The sequence below is a fragment of the Penaeus monodon genome, chromosome 12 (assembly GCF_015228065.2).
Source record: "Penaeus monodon isolate SGIC_2016 chromosome 12, NSTDA_Pmon_1, whole genome shotgun sequence".
NCBI classification, from domain to species: Eukaryota; Metazoa; Arthropoda; class Malacostraca; order Decapoda; family Penaeidae; genus Penaeus; species Penaeus monodon.
In genome coordinates, this window is record NC_051397.1 from 30,762,264 (window position 1) to 30,782,263 (window position 20,000).

The 20,000-nt window shown below is 40.5% G+C and overlaps 1 protein-coding gene across 1 annotated transcript in view; it reads left to right on the top strand.

Annotated features, from left to right (window-relative positions):
- Positions 1-20,000, top strand: part of LOC119579394 (frizzled-4-like) — a 72,069-nt gene that overhangs the window by 458 nt on the left and 51,611 nt on the right. Inside the window, exon 1 of the mRNA XM_037927186.1 lies at positions 1-782. This exon is cut by the window's left edge and continues 458 nt beyond it. Coding sequence (XP_037783114.1) covers positions 1-782 — 782 coding nt within the window. The remainder of the gene's footprint in view (positions 783-20,000) is intronic.

The window sequence follows — 20,000 nt, forward strand, 5'->3', positions numbered from 1 at the left end:
ACCTCCATGCCCAACTTGGTGGGCATTGAGCTGCAGAAGGACGCTGAGTACCGCCTCAACTCCTTCAAGCCGCTCATCCAGTACGGGTGCTCCTCGCAGCTCAAGCTCTTCCTGTGCTCCATCTACGCGCCCTTGTGCACGCCCCAGGTGCCCACGCCCATCGGGCCCTGTCGGGACCTGTGTGAGACTGTGAGGAACCGGTGCGCGCCCGTGCTCTCCGAGCTCGGGTACCCGTGGCCGCACTTCCTGAACTGCTCCAAGTTCCCGGCCCACAACAACGAGGAGCACATGTGCATGGAGGGGCCGGGGGAGAAGATGCCGCCCCATTCGCCTCCGACGACCTCCCCGCGCCCCAAGCCTCCCCCGCGATGTAGCCAGTACGCCCACGCTCACAAGTACCGCTACATCAACGCGACGGGCACGTGCGCGCCCCTGTGCCAGGCCAACATCTCGTTCAACAGCAGCGACAAGTCCTTTGCGGGCGTGTGGATGGCCATCTGGGCCGTCGTGTGCTTCGCCGTCACCCTGTTCACCGTCCTGTCCTTCTTGCTGGACGCCGCCGCCTTCAGATACCCCGAGCGGGCGGCCGTCCATCTGGCCCTGTGCTACAACCTGGTGGCCGTCGGGTACCTGGTGCGGCTGGTGGCAGGAGCGGGTCGGGTTACGTGTCACGCGGACCCGGAGTTGGGGGTCGGAGTGGCGGTGACGGAGGGAGGACTCCACACCACGTGCGCTCTCGTCTTCCTGCTCCTCTACTACTTCAGCACCGCCGCCTCCGTCTGGTAAGTGCCGCCCGGGGTCGTGGCCCTCGGCCGGGCGACGCCGCTCGCTGGTTGGGGCAGGGGGGGGGGGGGCACTTGGATTGCCCGTCTGTCTGTCTGTTTTTTTTTTGTCTCTCTCCCTGCTCTTTCTGTTCTCTGTGTGTGTGTGTGTGTGTGTGTGTGTGTGTGTGTGTGTGTGTGTGTGTGTGTTTATGTGTGTGCACGTGCGTGCGCGTGTGAGTGTGATTGAGTGTGTGGGCGTGCGCGGATGTGCATGTCCATGTGCGTGTGTGCTGTACAGCTAGATAGCCATCTAACCACCTGTTTATGTGGAGAAGCTGGTGGTACTATTGACAATGAATTTTGCTCAAGTTGTATATAATTCCTTTCTGCAGAATATATGAAATGTCTCTGAAATCAGCCTTTCTCTTCCTCAAAAATTACTGAATACTGTAACAAACACCTGGATTTACGAATATAGAGGTTATGCTTTTTGCCTTCTTGCTGGTACGACTGTAGAATTTAGTCTTGATTCCTATTACTGGTCCCACAATATCTACATGTGGAACATAGGAATTCGGTTGCTTAGCGACGTGCTACGTAGCAACACCCGGGTAATCTCAGGGCTTATTGCCATTACCTCAGAAAACCGGAGAACTAGACTAATCCAAAAGAATATGCAAGTGTCACTTCAATAGACACTCGAAGGTTGTGTGATTTACCCGAGTAATAAGGATGGTGAGAAGCGGCAATTTACAGTTCTCGAACTTCTCATATCGTCACGATGAAGCTTTCCATCATAATGTCGGTTTAGAGAAGAGAAAAGATGGATATGGTGTTGTTCAAAATGCTAATTACATTGTTTATGGCTTACTTTCAAAAGTAGCAGTGACAGTGGGGTTGGGTATTAGTATATGACTTAGTCTTTATAAGACACATGCACACACACACACACACACACACACACACCACACACACACACACACCACACACACACACCACACACACACCACACACACACACACACACACACACCACACACACACACACACACACCACACCACACCACACACACACACACACCACACCACACACACACACACACACACCACACCAAACACACACACCACACACACACCACACACACCAACCACACCCCACACACACACACACCCACCACACACACACACACACAACCACACACACCACACAACACACACAACAACACAACACACACAACCACACAACCACACCACACAACACACCACACAACACACACCACACACACACACACACACACACACTCACACACACACATATATATATACATATATATAAACATATACATATATACACATTTCTCTACATATGTACATATATGGTAACAAGCAACTACATAAACCGCATTAGTCGCGGAAACTGTATCTCGCTCAAGGACATTTTTAAAGAATATTTGATGGTTACAGTAGCTATATGCAATTATTATTATTATTATTATTATCATTATTATTATTATATATACATATATATATATATATATATATATTTATATATATAGATATATATATTTTTTTTTTCTTTTTTTTTTTACAAAAACATTACTAATGTACATTTTCTTGGCATACAGAATCTACTTAAAATCAGCCTATGGATTCGTATCTCAACGGACTTTGAAATCACAAGAGAATTTACACAAAAGAAGGATAAATTCCTCTCTCACGCGCATTCCAAAACGTACTCCCGGAGTCCATGTAGCCCCTGTGCTGCAAGAATGACACCTGAGGCAGTCACCTGTCGTGGGAAACAGTCTGGCCTCAACCGCACCTTCAGGACACAAACCAAACACTTGCCACTCGTGTTTACGAATAAAAAAAACGTTGTCTTACACCAATTGTTAATGATTCAGGAGATTCTAAAAAAAGAAACTCATTTATTAAACTCTTTTCTTGACATACCCTGACAGCTGCGTGTCCCGTCTCCCACCACGATGACGCAACTTGGGAGAGACTTTTGCGTGATAAGCGTAAACTGGTTTGAAACCCCACACTTCCACCCCCCCCCCCATCCCTCCTCCCCGCCGACACACGCGTGTACAGAAGCACTTCAGTCAAATAATGTTTCAATCAACGCCGTTTAGGACCTGCGCTTTGTTGATTCTATTAAGTTTGTTGTTGTTGTCTCCGTCATGAATGAGGATGACTTGATTTAAGGCGTAATTTCCTCTGCAATTGCGTTCTGGTTTCAGTGGATGTTTAAAGAGATTAATAGTAAAGGAAATATTTGACATAACATCCTTTTGAATCGAAACGGCGAGAAAATAAGTTTTTAATTTTTGGATTTTTTTTTTTCTCAGGATCCCGTATTGTGACAGTCACTTATGGTTGTCATTTACAGTAAGGTTATTTGCTTTAATCTCATTTAATTGTTTGGATGGCAGCTGTAATATATTGCCCTAAGTGTAGTAAATACTACTACTTTATATTAACGGAAGACGTGTATATTACGCCATCTACCTTGCGCTGAACTCCAGAGCCACTTCTACTGCAACTACCTCTACTTATGCTAATATTTTTTCATTGTTACTGCTGTTTCATTGGTTCGCTGTAATAAAGATGATGGGTGCGTTCTTTCTCTTTATCATTATTATCATAATTGCAAAATATGTATGTAACAGTTTGAAAATGTTATAATAGTAATGTTAGTGTTACGATCATAAAATAAGGATAACAATACCTTTAATGTGTGATATTGATTATGGTCGAGATAATTATTAATATATTCAGTGCTATCAGAAGCACAACGAAAGGTTTTATTATTGGGTATAATTGTGCTGCTGTTACATTTGACGATAATGGTAATGATACTTGTAATAATTATATTAATGTTTAAAATGGCAGTGAGAATGATGTTAATGATAATAAGAATAAAAATAATAATGATGATGTTAATGGTAATAATGATAATAACCGTAAAATCATTGGCAGCAGCAGCATTCTCATCAACATGCTCATTATCATTATTAATATCATTGTTTTTATTATTGTTATAGTTATTGTTGCTATTGTTATTGTTACTGTTATTGTTATTGCTATTTTCATTATTATTATTATCATTAACATTATTACTGTTGTTGTTGTTATTGTTATTGTTGCTGTTGTTTTTTTGTTGTTGTTATCATTACTGATATTGTACTTGTATTTTTACTGTTATCAACAACTTAAAAGGTATAAGGATGATATCAATAAGAATAATGGTAATTATAATGGTATTGGTAGTAGCAGTAGTAATTTATGGTGGCGCTAATGATGATAATATGATAATAATATGATAATTATAATGATAATAATAATGATAATAAGATAATAATGATGATAACAATGATGGTAACAGTTATGATAATGATATAGTAATGAAAACTACAATTAAGTATCATGCTGTGACCACGGCGGCTCAGACATGAACCTACCGTTAAAAGAAGAAGATGATAATGATAATAATAATGATAATTATATAATAATAATGATAATGACAATAATGACAATGATAAAAATGATGATAATAATGATAATGATAATAATGATAGTAATAATGATAATGATATAATAATGATAGTGATGTAATAATAATGATGATAATGATAGTCATCATAATATTAAAAATGATGATTGTGAATATGTTAATGATAATGATAGTTCTTCTTCTTTTAACGGTAGGTTCATGTCTGAGCCGTCGTGGTCACAGCATGATACTTAATTGTAGTTTTCATGTTGTGATGCTCTTGGAGTGAGTACGTGGATATGGTGTTGATAGTATTATAATAGTAATGATAATATTAATATTAATAGTAATGATAATATTAATATTAATAGTAATGATAATATTAATAGTAATAGTAATGATAATAGTAATAATAATAATATTGCTGGTAATATTCAGGACAATAATAATAATGCTAATAAGAAAACAGCAATATTAACTGTATTGAAAATAATAATAATGATAATGTTAATGATGATAATCATGAGGAGACAATAAGATCGATAATATTGTTAATGATAATATTGATATTAATGTTGATAATAATAATATTAGTGATGATAATCATAATGATAATAATAATTATAATAATAATAGTAGTAAGGATTATACCAATACTGAATATGTGTAATATGAGTAATAATAAAATTAATGATAATATTTATGACTATGATGATAATGATAACGACAGTTATAGTAACGATAATGATAAAGATAATAAGATGATCATACTAGTAATAGAGGTTGTTATGTTATAATAATGTTATTAGTAATAATGCTATTAATAATAATAGTAATAATAAGGGTAATGCTAATAATCATCATCATCATTAGATCTTATGATTTTTGTTGTTATGCTTTATTATAATTATCACTATTATTATTATTATTATTATTATTATTATTGTTATTATTAAGATTGTGTTATTAATTGGTGTTTTTGTTTTCTTGATATAATAATTATTATTAATGTTATGATTATTATTTTTTATTGATTTTGTTATTACTATTATTACTACTATTTTGTTATTACCGCTTGCATTGTTGTTGTCATAATAATGATAATAAAATAATATTAATAATAATAATAGAGATCATAATAAAATGATGATAATAATAATAATAATAATAATAATAATAATAATAATAATAATAATAATAATAATAATAACAGCAACAATGATAATAATAACAACAGAAACAATAATGTTATTTTATTGTTATAATTTGTATTGTTATAACCATTATTTTATTCATTTTTATTGTTTTTGCTGTCATTATTATTATTATTATTATTATTTTTATTATTATTATTATTATTATTATTATTATTATTATTATTATTATTATTATTATTATTATTATTATTGTTATTATTATTATTATTGGTTATAGATTTACCGTCATGTTAATCTTCTTGCTGTAATCATCATCATTACGCTCTCGCTGGGGTCGAGTAACGCACAAGAGAGGCGGAAAAGCAAGGCTCCACGAGCGGCATTTCCGGCGCCGGGGAAACATGCTTGTGTTTGTTTTTGCCCGCGATTTCTTTTTTTTAGATGGTCTTTCCTGATATTTTCTTTTCTTTTGTTGTTTTGTCTGTTTGTCTCTCTCTCTCTCTCTCTCTCTCTCTCTCTCTCTCTCTCTCTCTCTCTCTCTCTCTCTCTCTCTCTCTCTCTCTCTCTCATGAACAATGTGTGTGTGTGTGTGTGTGTGTGTGTGTGTGTGTGTGTGTATGTATGTATGTGTATGTGTGCATATACATACATATATATGCATATATACATATATACACACATATGTACACACGCCTATTATATCATATTATACATTAATATAGTATATATATATTAGTATATATATATATATGTATGTATGTATGTATGTGTATATATATATATATTATATATTATATTATATTATTATATTTATATAATATATATATATATATATATGTATATTTATATATATTATGTATGTATATATATAAATGTATATATATGGTATATATATGTGTATATATGTATATTTATATATATATGTATTTATTTATTTATTTATATTTATATTTATTTTATATTTATATTTATATTTCACACGTAGGAATGACACGCACACACTCCTCCTTACTCACTGCCACACACACACAAGGTATGCTTCAGAGCATGCCTTAAATTTAGCCTCGATTGCCTTGCTCTTTGAAATATATGCTGTTCTCACATATCTCCATTCATGTTGTAATATTTAATGAGTTTTTAATTTGCAAATGTTTAATCTTCGCACGTGTACTATATGCACGAGTCATGGAGTTGCAAATCTTTAATCATGCCCCCACACACGCAGGACGTCGTGATTGAGAGTTTTGCCATAAGATTTTACCCCATTGCTTCGCTCGTCGGGAATTATGCGGTCGTGATTAGGCCATCTCCTCGCCATTGGTGTGTAATTTAGAAGAGTTTAATGGTTGCATTGTTTCTATCTCTTCGCACTGTCCTCTCTCCGTCGGTTCTCATCGTTTCTCATCCTCGGCTAGCGCGCATGACTCGTCGTCGTTGATCTTCTATCTCATTATTTTCGCAATTCCCTCTCCTCTCGACTCCTTTGCCGAGCGGTCTGTGATTGCCACTCTCTCGCTCCCTCTTCCTGCCTGCCTCCGTCTTTCGGGTAGTTCATTGCTCTCCTCTCTCTCCTCTCTCTCTCTCTCTCTTCTCTCTCTCTTCTCTCTCCTCCTCTCTCTCTCTCCTCCTCCCTCCCTCTCTCTCCTCTCTCTCTTCTCCTCTCTCTCCCCCTTCCCCCTCTTTTATCGCTGTGACATCTGTGTGAACAAACCAGTGTGAAATTCTCTTTAGATTTACAATGTTGAAACTTCAAGAAAATGTGGTGCATTCTAGAAATGCGAGCAATTTACTGTCCAAGAAGACAACTCGTTAAATTTTATTAGTTGATTTCAGGGTGTAGACGTCTAATATATATATGTACACACGCACGCACGCACGCGCGCACACACACACACACACACACACACACACACACACACACACACACACACACACACACACACACACACACAACACACACACACACACACACTATTTTTAAGTTCTTATACGTGTGTATTCGAGCGTGCTTTTATTTTTGGCACACGTGCGCTTCCAGGCCTCACTCGCCTCTCCACGAATACACGTGCGTTTACATGTACGTGCATACATGCGTGTGCGTTAGAAGGCAAGACATTCGGAAGTCGACCATTTCCGCACAGGAAACGTCAGTTCTCGCCATGACGCTCCCCGTCGGAATGTCGGCGAGGGAAACGGACCTACTTACTTAACAACGAGCAGGGATAATTGCGGTAATTATTCGAAGGATTTTTAGAGCAGGGGGAAAGTTATTGAACAAAAAAATGAAATGCTGAGTGACAAGGAGTATGTATATAAAGGAAAATTGCCATGAAGAAGCAGTGATATCCGATTTCCATTTTATGTATACATTTTATTTATTTATTTATTTTTTAACTGTTTGTTGATCTAGGTTCCGTCCAACAGCAATTCTCATGTTTTAGAACCGGTGATACTGCAGATTAAACTATCAATAAAAAGTTATTAAAGTTATTGAGTCTCGCGGAGAAACTGTTAAGTGATTTGTTCAGAAGAATGCAGGGGCCGAGGAATCATATGACGAGTCTTTCTGGGAATGAAAGAAATAAACATTAATTTACATTAGCATGATGCGTGTCTGTGCGATCGTCCAAAATTTTAAGCAGCCTTGATCAGTTTTGATTCATTTTTGTTATGCTCCTGATTATAATTATCTGTTATTCTTTAAAATTTATACCTTCATCAAAGTTAATGTTATTGTTTTATTGTTATTACCAGCATCATCATCACCATCATCATCACCACCACTATCACCATCACTATCATCATCACTATCATTATCATCATCATCACCATCATCACCATCATCACTATCATTATCATCATCATCATCACAATCATCATTTTCTCTCTTCGTTTTTCTTTCTTTTCTTTAGCAGGTTTATTATCCTCTAAGATTTATGTTATCTTTGATATCAAACGGCGATACCAAAGATAGCTATGAAATGATGATGACAATAATGGTAACAGCAACAACAATAATTATGAAGACCATTACAATAGTTATATTAATAATGATCATAATTATATCAGTGATATTGATAAAGGTAATAATTACAACAATAATGAAAATTAAGTCAATATTACTGGGAGGATAATAGCAAATAGTTACGACGAATAGTAGTATTTTGTACGGTTTGTATTTCCATTGTTGCTAAGCTGTGATGGTCCTTATTTTTATAGACTGATAATTAAAAGTGTATGAACTTACAAGCTTGCAAAAAAAAAAAAAAAAAAAAACTAATGGCAACAGCGCTACGCTAACAATTGCTAAAATGTGCTACGGAAGGAAATGAAGAGAAATATTGAGATAGGCCTAGATTATTATTCATCTATTACAGGTTGCAAGTTAAAATTAATAGGTATTCGTGCCCCGTTGAAAGAGTGACGATCAAAAATCACATCATGAGCTCGTTTTTGCTCTCATTATGCCCTTCACGAAGGACCCAAAGAAGTTCGTCATGTCATTCGTTTTTGCGTCTCCTTCCGGCTTCTTTTTTCCTCTTTTTCTTATTCCCTGCTCTACGTAATAGACCCCCCCCCACACCGAGAAAAAAATATTTGGATGACTTGATGAATGGAAAGATCAGTGGAGTAACTGATCAACTGTGGGTACTCGATCCTGTTGTAAAGCATTGCATGCCTTCTCCGTCTCATTTTAGATGTTCATGTGTCCACTTGATGATTATTATTACTTATATAGGCGTATAATAGATATGTGATTGTAATTACAAAATCTACGGATGTATTTTCTATTTTCTCTACTGATCTTATTTAACTGTGTAATTATTATATGCTTGCAATAAGAGTAACGAAAGTTACTGAAGTAAGAAAGTAATGAAGTTTAATTTGAATTAGCGTAGAAGGTGAAGGATGGAGTGTCACTGATCAGAAAGGAAGGAAAACCGGGAAGGAGGTAAAAGACAGAGGAAGAATAGGTGTATGAAAACTACGGCCGCCATTTATAGTAATAGAAAATAACGTTTATAGCACTAAAACGCGGGAAAATAATGACAATAAGGTAACAGTAATGGTATCAATGATGGTCAGTAACGTAATATTGAGGCTGCGAACGATGTAAGGGAACAAGATAACTCTATAGCAGTAAAACAGAAAATCTAAAGTAGTGATAAGAGTTCAGTAATAACGATGATCATTATAAACAGTTACTTAATAATGAAAGGAAACGCACTTGAGAAGGGAGAGCGGCGAGGAGGGGGGGGGGGAGGCGTCACAGGCGTATGGGAACAGAATGGACATTGCTTCGAGGACGCCCATTGACACGTTCCAGGTACTGCCATGACTTGCAAGAGAAATAGGGAGGCTTTAAAAGCGTCTTCCCCGCCCACGGTGACATCTCCGAACCCTTTATCACGTCCGTAACAAAGAGATAGGAGGGAGGAAAGGATAAAGCAAGAGAGGATTATAAGAGGTCATATTTATCTATCATTCGTCTATTTCTCTCTCTCTCTCTCTCTCTCTCTCTCTCTTCTTCTTCTCTTCTTTCGTCTCTCTCTCTCTCTTTCGTCTCTCTCTCTCTTTCGTCTCTCTCTTTTTCTTTTTTTTCTCTCTCTCTCTCTCTCTCTCTCTCTCTCTCTCTCTCTTCACTCTCCCTCTCTCTCTCTCTCTCTCTCCCTCTCTCCCTATATATGTGTGTGTCTGAGTTAGTGAGTAAGTGAGTTAGTTAATTAGTTATTGATTGATTTAAGAGTTTCCTTTAGATGACATTTGACTAAGCCAATCTGCCAGTGATATAATTAAATCTAATGAGGACACACTTGTAGAAGAGTTAAATGAGTGCATGTGAGAGTGTGACGCGATGAAGATGATGTGTACTTCACGTGATTAACTTGCTGTTACATAATTCTAACCGAAGCCGTCCAACGCAACATAAACAGATTTAGGCAAACCTATCCTAACCAGACTCGTCTAACTTACCCTGCCTTTTCCCCTCATTTCATCCTCTCCCGGTTCCATCCTTTCCCATACACATTGCCTTAGTATTTCGCCCCCCCCCCCCTCTTTCTCCCTCCTTCACTCCTCAAATTAATCCCAGTCCCATCTTTTCCCCTAACGATCTTCCTTTCCCCTTGCCATAGACTCAGCCTTTTTCCTTCCCCACTCGTATCCCCAACTCGTTCCCTTTCCCCATAGACTTCCCCTTTCTGCATTTTCGTTCCCCATTCCCGTCCTCTCTCTAACTCGGTCTCTCACCCATTGCTCTAGTCTTCCCACTTTTCTTTTCCCCATATTCCCCCGCTCCTTGCCTTTCCCCTTTACGCCCACCATAGACTAAAGGGTCTCATCGTGGGTGTTGTGATGAAAAGGGTTGAGAACCACAGCCGTAGACCCTTCCCTCACGCCCGAGACGCCGAGGCTGTGCTTGGACGTGACCGTTGGAAGGCGCGAGGCCGGGCGGCGTGAGGCCTCAAGCCGGGGCGGGATTACGAAGGGCATTGTGTGAGCACCTTCATTTGTTATTCAAGGAAGTGTCGTTACCGTGAGTTGTGAGTGCGTGTGGTTAGTTGTACGTGTGTAGGAAAATGAGAGAGGGAGTGGCAGGGGGCGGGGAAGGGAAGGTTAGTGTGAAGAGAGAAAAGAGACAGAATATTGGGTGGAAAAGAAGGGGAAAAAGACAAGTGATTACATAAATGGCAAGGTGAGGCGACGATGAGGTCATCTGACGACGGACAGTGTAACCCGAGAGGTCAAACGCCGATCATCTGAAGACCCAGAAGGTTTGGGGCAATCGTGCCCTGGACCAGCCAGGCCTTGGACCAACCGTGTCATAGGTAGCGTGCCTTGCTCTGTTTGTGCTTTGGGTTGGTTCCCTTATTCTTTACAGATGCGATGAACACTAGTCGTACATAACAATGAACAACCAGCCGTGCTCTGGGTAGCCGTGCATCGACCCCTAAGCCCACTGTACCCTCACCTGGCCGTGTTATATCAAAGCCGTGCAAGTGCGGCACGTATCCCGTCGATGCGGTGTCAAATCCTCAATAATTTCTCGTCAGGGGAACGATAGGCTGTTATGGCATAAGCCTATTAACTATGTATTCATGGGTCATGTTCGTGTGCCAGTGTATGTATATACATCTATGAATTAACATTTGCAACGCGTGCGCGTGAGGATAAAAGAACAAGCTGTTATACGAGGTGAGAACAGTCACAAGGATGGAAGGATCATGTTCTAGGGAGGGAAATAGTCCAGGGAGGCAAAGCAAGGGGAAGGAGGCTACCGTGTCGAGGGGGAAGCGGGGGAGTCCTAGTGACACGAAGCCTTACAAGAGTGTCAACTTACCTGGTCTCAGGTGTTAAATATAGGACAAACACAAAACTAGGCCCCAGCTACCTTATGTGGTTGGGGGAGAAGAGGAAGTCGAGTGAAGGACTGGGTGTGAAGTGTGTCTGTGGGGGAGGGGGGATCTACGCCACCGTGCATTAATGGAATCTCATGTTATTTCAGTGTTCATGGGACGGACGTGAGAATGCAGTTCGATGAGTGAGAAAATGAAGGCTCTCGGGTGGGGAAGGAGGGGGTGGAGGGGGTTCCTGTTGTTGCACAATGTAGGTTTAGGTTGCAAAGCTCGAGCAAAGGTAACTTGATAAAGGAAGCAAAAAATCGGGAGGTAACGATGCCCTATGACGTCTGCGCCGGATGGGATGATTGGTCGCCGCAGCCAATTCCCCTTATGGAGTCAGTGATGGAAATAGTAAGGTTGCAAAACAACGCGTTGTGCAAGAGAGAGGGGGAGGGTGGTACTGTCCTTTTAGGTTCATGAGTTGTTCACTCTGGATTCGAGTGATGTAAACTCAGAAGTTAGCCATTGTCGCGGGCTTTAGATTTGCAAACACGTCAAAAGCAAGATGAGTAAATAACGACAAAATAGATAGAGCGAAAAAAAGACTTGCCAGCATAGTACAACCTTCGTGAGAACGAATGCTACTATCTAGTGACTTCTTTAAACAACAAAGTGGGTGCAGAACCAAAGACGGCAAGCTTAAAAATAAAATCTCCCTTTGAGGAGGGTACACCACTAAATGAACATCATATGCTTGTATGTATAGACTAGGCATAGTACAAGAGAAAAGGACGAAGCGTAGTAAACTGCAAAGAGAGAGTCAGGCTTCAAGGTGACGAGTACTACAGGATGCGTTAAGTAAGGTTACAATGTGCATGGCGATGAGGCGTTGCAAACCCAGCTTGGGTTGCAAAATGCAGGTGCATGGAAAGCGAGGAATGACGGGGAATAAGATAGAGTGAAGAGTCTATATCGACCACGCAGATGTGCTTTATATAAAGAACAGTATGTGTGTGTGTGTGTGAGAGTGAGTGATGAGAGTGAGTGAGAGAGCGATATATATATATATATATATATATATATATATATATATATATATATATATATATTTATATATATATATAAGAGAGAGAGAGAGAGAGAGAGAGAGAGAGAGAGAGAGAGAGAGAGAAGAGAGAGAGAGAGAGAGCAGAAAAGAAAAGCGAGGAGAAAAGGAAAGAGGGCGTCGCTTAGGGTTTCACAGTACAGATGATAGTAGTGGCCAAGAGGTGGATGGGGGAGGGGGAGAATGAAGAGAGAAATGATTGATAGGTAAAAACCACAAAAGAGAAAGAAATAGAGGAGAGGAGTTAATAAGCGTTCAAAATTTGGAAGAATCGCCAAGAGGTTGTTTAGGTTAAGAGGTTATGAGGTAAGATCGTGCAAGGTTAGACTTGAGATGGGCGAGGGGGACGGAGAGGGGGGGAGGGAGAGGGCCAGGGGAGAGAGGAGAGGGAGAGGGAGCATGAGGCAGACCGCGGCCGGGAGGAGAAGGGGGAGGGGGCATGTTAAGGGCAGGGTATAAAATAGGGAGAGGAAGAGGGAGGGAGAGGGTGCATGGGGTTGCAGGGTGGGGGGGGGGGGCGCCGAGGTGGTGGTGGACACTGGCCTTTTATGGCCTCAGTCTGAGCAGGATTTTTACCTCCGCTTCTTTGCTTCCTGTTTATTTATAGTTGATTTGTTGACTGCACGGGTGGGATTGTTTGTGTTTGTGTGTTCCTTTTTCGTTATCTCTCCGTTGGTGGCTGGAAAGTACTGGTTTATTTATTTGTCGCTCTATGGGAGTGCATTGCACGAGGCCGGTGTGACGCCATGTGCGCGCTCTCTTCTCTTCTCTGCACTTCTGTTTTCCTCTCTTGTCTACTCTACCTCCTCTCCTAATCGCTCTCCTTCTCTCCCCCATTTGGAAGGTGTACAAGAGGGATAATGTTAATTACCTAGTTGTTATAGCGATTACCACCGGGGTTGTATCGAGTACTAGGCAGTACGTGATCTCATGTGGATACGTGTGCGCGGCGGCAACGTGACATGAATTTTTATACTCTTCTGCTCCTCCTCCTTCTCCTTTCCTTTCTTCTTTTGTGTTTTGATTTTATAAGATTTTCCACTTCGGCCTTTTTGCGGAATGTTCTTGTGTATCTTCACCTCCATATTTCGTTCTTTCTTCCTTATTTTTATTAATTTTCTAATCTTAGTTGTTGGTTATCCTTACCATCTTTATTACCAACTACTATTTTTTTCTTACTGCATATATGACTACTAGTTTCGATTTTTTTCCTTCTAATTACTGCTTGGCATGCTCTTATTACACCATTATTCATCATAATATTTTCTTTTTCTTTTTTCTTTTCTTCTTTTTTCGTATTACTGATTATAAGTAGTAGTGATAATAATAAATCTGATACTATTAAGATAATTATAGGCATGATCAGAGTGAGATGATCCAACTTTAATAACGACAACGAAGTTAGTTCCAGCAATATCATCAGTGATGATAATGGTAAACTAACAATAATAATGATAGTAAATAAATAAAGCAAACAACGGTACTAATAATGATGATTGTAATATTGATTATGGTAACATTTAAAATAAGAATCTATTTAGCATTACTACAATTACTTTACTGCTTTTACTACAGAACTAACAAAAAAAGCAGTGAGGATAATGACTTTATTGTTAACGATAAAAGTGCTTACATTGGTATGTATTACGACAGAACAATAATAGCTGTGAGACTACTAATAACAACATAAAGAATGAAGAAAATGATAATGATTAGGAAAAGGATATAAATAATGACCGCTAATGGTAGCTGCAATGAAGATGATATTAACAGTTTTCGCGACGTCTGATGGCGATGAAAGTATATTGATAGTAGCGGTCCACGAGATGGAGTTGCTGAGGAGGAAGGTCGGAGGTGTGGCCGTGTGTGTTGACCGTCTCGTGATGGAGGACTCTGCTGATTGATTACGCTTTTTATCGGCGTCCTCTCCGGGTAACTACGCGGCTCTCTGGTAATCCGTGTTTCTCTCGGTTTGAAGGGGAAAAGGGGTAGAAAGAGGGTTTAGGGATGGAGGGGAGAGAATAGAGAGTAGAGAAAGAGAAGTAAATTGGGAAATGATAATAAACACCTGCGAATTTAATGAAAACATGAGAGAAAAACGAGAAAGAGAGATGGTCATGTAAACCTAAACCACTATTTCCCCTCCCCTCCTCGCTCCCATCCCCCCTCCCCTTCCGTCGCGTCTCCTCCCCCTCCCCCTTGTGAGCATGACTTGCACTTCCCAAGACATGCACCTTATTGAGGAATGTTTGTACTTCCTTTTTATGATATTTCCATCCACTCAGCCGTGCGGATGCGTGTGGAAGGGAGAAAGAAGTATTGAAGAGGGGGGGGGGTGAAGGGGCTAAGATTGAAGTCTTAAATTTCTAATTCTATTTACTTATTTATTATTTTTTTTTTAATCTCTTCCCACTTTCGGAGAGTAATTCTGATTGTTTGTCTCGTTTTTTTTCACTTCCAAGTTTCTTTGCGTTTTTTTTTTTTTTTTTTTTGTCTCTTTTTTTATGAATATATTATATTTTCCGTGTGGATCGAGGTGGTATTACATGAGTAATTGGTACTATTGTGGCCTCGGTTGATTCATTATTTTTTCTTCCTTGCTTTTCATAATTTTTGTACCCTTCATGCCCGCCAGGGTGTACAACGCTGACTTCGACGACGTTGCCCGGCATGGGCGTGTACAGACGAGAGGAAGAACAAACAGAGAATCATCAGTGGATAGATTTCTTTCTTTCTTCGATTAATTAATCTACATAGATAACATATCGCAATGGGAGGAGTTTGGGCTCGGTCCGATGTTGTTGTTTTTTTTTCTTGAACTTTTTATTCCTTGTATCGTTATTGGTGGACCAGGTTTTTTTCCCCCGCGATCTAGACCGTGGCAACGCTGCTGAGTATGCTGGTCTCGCGCGGGACTTGATGTAAAATTCATGAAGTCGAAGATTTATCGCGCGGTCAACCTACGACTTCTTTCTGCGCGCGCACATCCCCGCCCTCTCCGCCTATTGTCTTGATTAAATACACATTTCTGGGCTTTTATCTTCCCTCATTCTGTCCGCCGGAGAGAAGACGACGGGGATTGTCGATCGGAAAGTCGCTTTGGTTCTGTCTCTTCGATTCGGCAGCCGCTTTCGGTGAGGAGGTGAGGACGACGCGGGTTTGGGATGGCGTTGCGATCTGCTGAATTTCGAGCAAGCTTAGAAAAGAGAAAGAAATAGAGAAAGGGAGATAGCGGAATGAAAGAAAGGAATGGAAGAAGATAGTGTACGAAAGGAAAAGAAATAAAAAGAAATGGTAAGAGAGAGGAAGAAAAAAAGATTAAAAGGAAAAATAAAAAGGAACTGAGTGCCAGTGAAGTAAATGAAAAAAACAACAGAATAATGCAAGAATGAAATAAATCGGAAAAGCTTAAGAAGATTGGAGATTCCCGCGCTCGGATCACCAATGTTACAACCCCAGAGGTCAGACATGGTGTGGGGGGAGGGGGGAGGGGGGGTAACCGTCATTAACTCCAGGTGTTTTATGAATACATTTACTCAACGAACGTGGCGGCTTACGAGCATGTGTATTTGGACAATCAATCTTCCGAACTTGAAAGCTTATTTGGAGAATGATGTAAAACAGGACTACCTTTATTGAATTATTTGATTGGAAGCGCATTTATTATTATTCCTTAGACCCGTTTTTTCCCCTTCTTCTTCTTCTTAAGTGGGTGGATGGGATATCAGGCTGTCAAATGCTTGCCGGGATCGCCTGGATCAGCATCGGAGTTGTTATTGCGGCTCTTTGTACAGGGAAGCACGAGAGATAGGGGCCCGGGTGGTCTCCTTCGCTTCATACATCTGGGACGAGAGGGAAGAGGGATTTAGTTATAATAATAATAATTAAAAATAAATAAATAAAACGTAAAAAAAGGCGGATATTTTCAGGTGCTGCTTTAACTTACGTTTCGTTGTACTTTTTCATAAACTGTGGTGTTGCTTTATTCTAACGTCGTTGCTTCGGGAACGACTACAGCTATAGAGCCGGTAATTTTTTTTCTCTCTCTCGCAAGGCTTTACTTAAGGACTGGTTTTAAAGATAAGTGCGTACACTCGACGTCTTCGAAGCCGCTGCGAGAGAGAGAGAGAGAGAGAGAGAGAGAGAGAGAGAGAGAGATGGGGGGGGAGAGTAAAAGAAACAGAGAAGAGAAAAAAAACTATATATATATATATATATATATATATATATATATATATATATATAGAGAGAGAGAGAGAGAGAGAGAGAGAGAGAGAGAGAGAGAGAGAGATGTATGTATATATATTTTTTTTTCTTTTTTACGGTAGTAATTGAAATCATACCAATGACGGCAATACCAGCAATGACACTGATATCTGTAATGCGTATGGAAGTGAAAGAATTAAAATGTTAATGGCAAGGATGATCACAGCAATGAGAAAAAAGTGATGCGATAATAATCATAGTAGAAAAAATAACAGACTCTTTACTATGACTTTTGCCTCTTGACCTAATCAAGTGTCTGCAGTCCCCGTCCGAGAAATGTTCTCGCGCCCATGAGATTTCCTAAGATATGCTCCTTCTCTTCATATTTCTCGCGATTCTCAGTTCTTTATTTGCTCCTCGTACGTTTCTCTGATTATCAGCTCTATATTTCCTCCTCTTTCTATTGACTCCCTTGCATCTCCCTCTTCCGGCCGTTGTTCTGCAATCCTTTCAAGTCGCATCGCCGTCCCATAGCAGATAACAGGAGACAAAGGGGGACCGCAGGAGGCTGGGATCCGCGCCGTCTCTCGGGAAGATACCGGGGAAGAGGTGGGCGTGGCCAGGCATTATGCTGTCAGGGATTGAGGGCGAGTTCGTGTGTGTGTGTGTGGTGTGTGTGTGTGTGTGTGTGTGTGTGTGGTGGTGTGTGTGTGTGGTGTGGGTGTGGTGTGTCTGTGTGTGTCGTTTGTTGTGTCATTGTGTCTGTGTGTGTGCGTGTGCGTGTGCGTGCGTGGGTGTGTGCGTGCGTGTGAGCGTGCGCGCGCGTGCATGTCTTATATGACGAATTTTTTTGTCTTATGCCTGTGCCAGTTTGCGTGGGGCCTTGCCCGGTTCCTGGTAGTGGTGGTCCCTCCGCCAGCAGCACTCGGCTCAAGGTATTATAATATAGAGCGCCGGATTGCAGATAGCGTGTTAGCTGTACCTGCTTTTAAGGCGAGTGAGAAAAGTACTTTAGATCAGGCGAGACAGTGTGATGGATGTGATGCTCGCGGTAGTAAACTGTTTTGATTACGTCGTAAAATGCCACCCGTGTCATACACCTGGGATCGTTTTGTCTGCACTGGATACTCGCTTTGCATTGTGTGTACACTAGATACGTGTCAGAAATACTTGTGAGCCAAGCTGCTAATCCAGCTGTCTGTCTCTTGAAAAATTAAAGCAGGTGCTGGGACATTACATACGCTTGGGTGCTTCAGTCGGCGGAAACTCGTAGTTAAGCGTCATGTGATACCATATTTAGCTTAATATATCCCCCATCACGCAGACAGAATGTGTGGGAGATCCCTAACCGTGACTAATATGTGTTGGGATGGAGGTCGAGATCGGACAAAAATATGTAGCACGGAAAGGGGTGAAGGACTGTCTGTAGTCGCCAGTTTGTTGGGAATAGAAGTGTGATTACCACCTTACTGATAGCCAAACAACGGTCCTGCCTAATTTGCAAGTCTCATCATGTGAGAAATATGCGGGAACTCATCTTTTGTATTTGTGCTGACATTACCTTGTGTTATGTGGATATTGTGTATCGTTTATAACTAATATTTATCGATCGACATCTTTTTAACAATTGGTCCGGGCTTGCGTCAACGGAGCCCGAAGAGTGCCTTTCTCCTCCCCTAACCCTCTCCCTCCTGGTTCCTCGCCCATCCACTCTCTTATCTTCTCACAGCCAAATTCGCTTCATAAATTTCTTAAAAGTCAAATTACTGTACCACGCAGCATCATGCAATTTCCCATTTTTGCCCCTCCTCCCTTCATAAATTGATGTGCTCGGGCCAGTCTGTCTTGCCCTGTCGTAAATTTTGGTGCATTAAGTACATTATATCATGTAAACAGTGACTCTTGCCCATGTAAATGTCCCGAGGGCTGGGAGACTCTTCTCCAATTTATGGTATAATTTATGAAATAAAGTGAAGACATGATGGTACCCCCTGCAACCCATCCGTCAAAGAAAACGAGGGGTGGTTGTTGATTGATGAGGAATCCTGGTATTGGTTCGTCGCTGATGGACAGTGATGGAGGTCGGGGTGAGACGGCGCTTGGGTGATGGCCAGCGTGTTTGGGTCTAGTTCTTTGGGCCGAGAACAGCGGAGCTGGAGGTGGAGATCAGCGGCCTGAAAATGGAAAGAGTTTAGTTGATTAAACGGATCGTTTATCTCCCTCGTGTGTTTATCTTTTGGAAATTATTTGCATCTTCAAGAAGAACTGAATGTTTATTGAAACCAAACTAATTATTTTACCATCCGTATTTTTATCCCGTATTTGTTCATGTTATTAATGTTATTAATGTAAAGATCGAAATCTCAAATGTCACTTATTTGCAAAGAAAAGTCATTTAATAATATATTCAGCCAAACCATAGAGGAAAATGATGCCACGAAGCCCAAGTCCGACCCACGCACATCCCTTCGGACAGAGCCTCGTACCCCCCACTTCTCCCAAGGCACTTTACCACCGGGTTCGCTAATATCGATACGATATTGCCTCCTTCATTAGGTGTTATGACTTCCCTAATAGATCGGGTTTATACTTAAGAGGAACGCTTATCTAAATGCTATCAGGCCGTCTGATAACCGTATTGACTCGTTTCCTCGGGTGCGGTCGAAGACTACCAATGCTTTGTTTATGTTTGGGTCAGCCGGCGGGCGGTGGGGCCCGTCATTCGTGGGAAAGTTAGCCATTCCTTGAATATGTTTCTTCTTCAATTTTCGTGTAATAAGGAAGAAGGCGATTAGTTTCGAAACGTATGCTCGTGATAAAATTGATAGAATGAGTTTTGTCCATATTTAGAACCGACGGTCATTGACATTAGCCAATAGCATCGTGGGTGCAGCGTGGGTCACCGCATGTTTATTTAATCGAGGTAAACAGT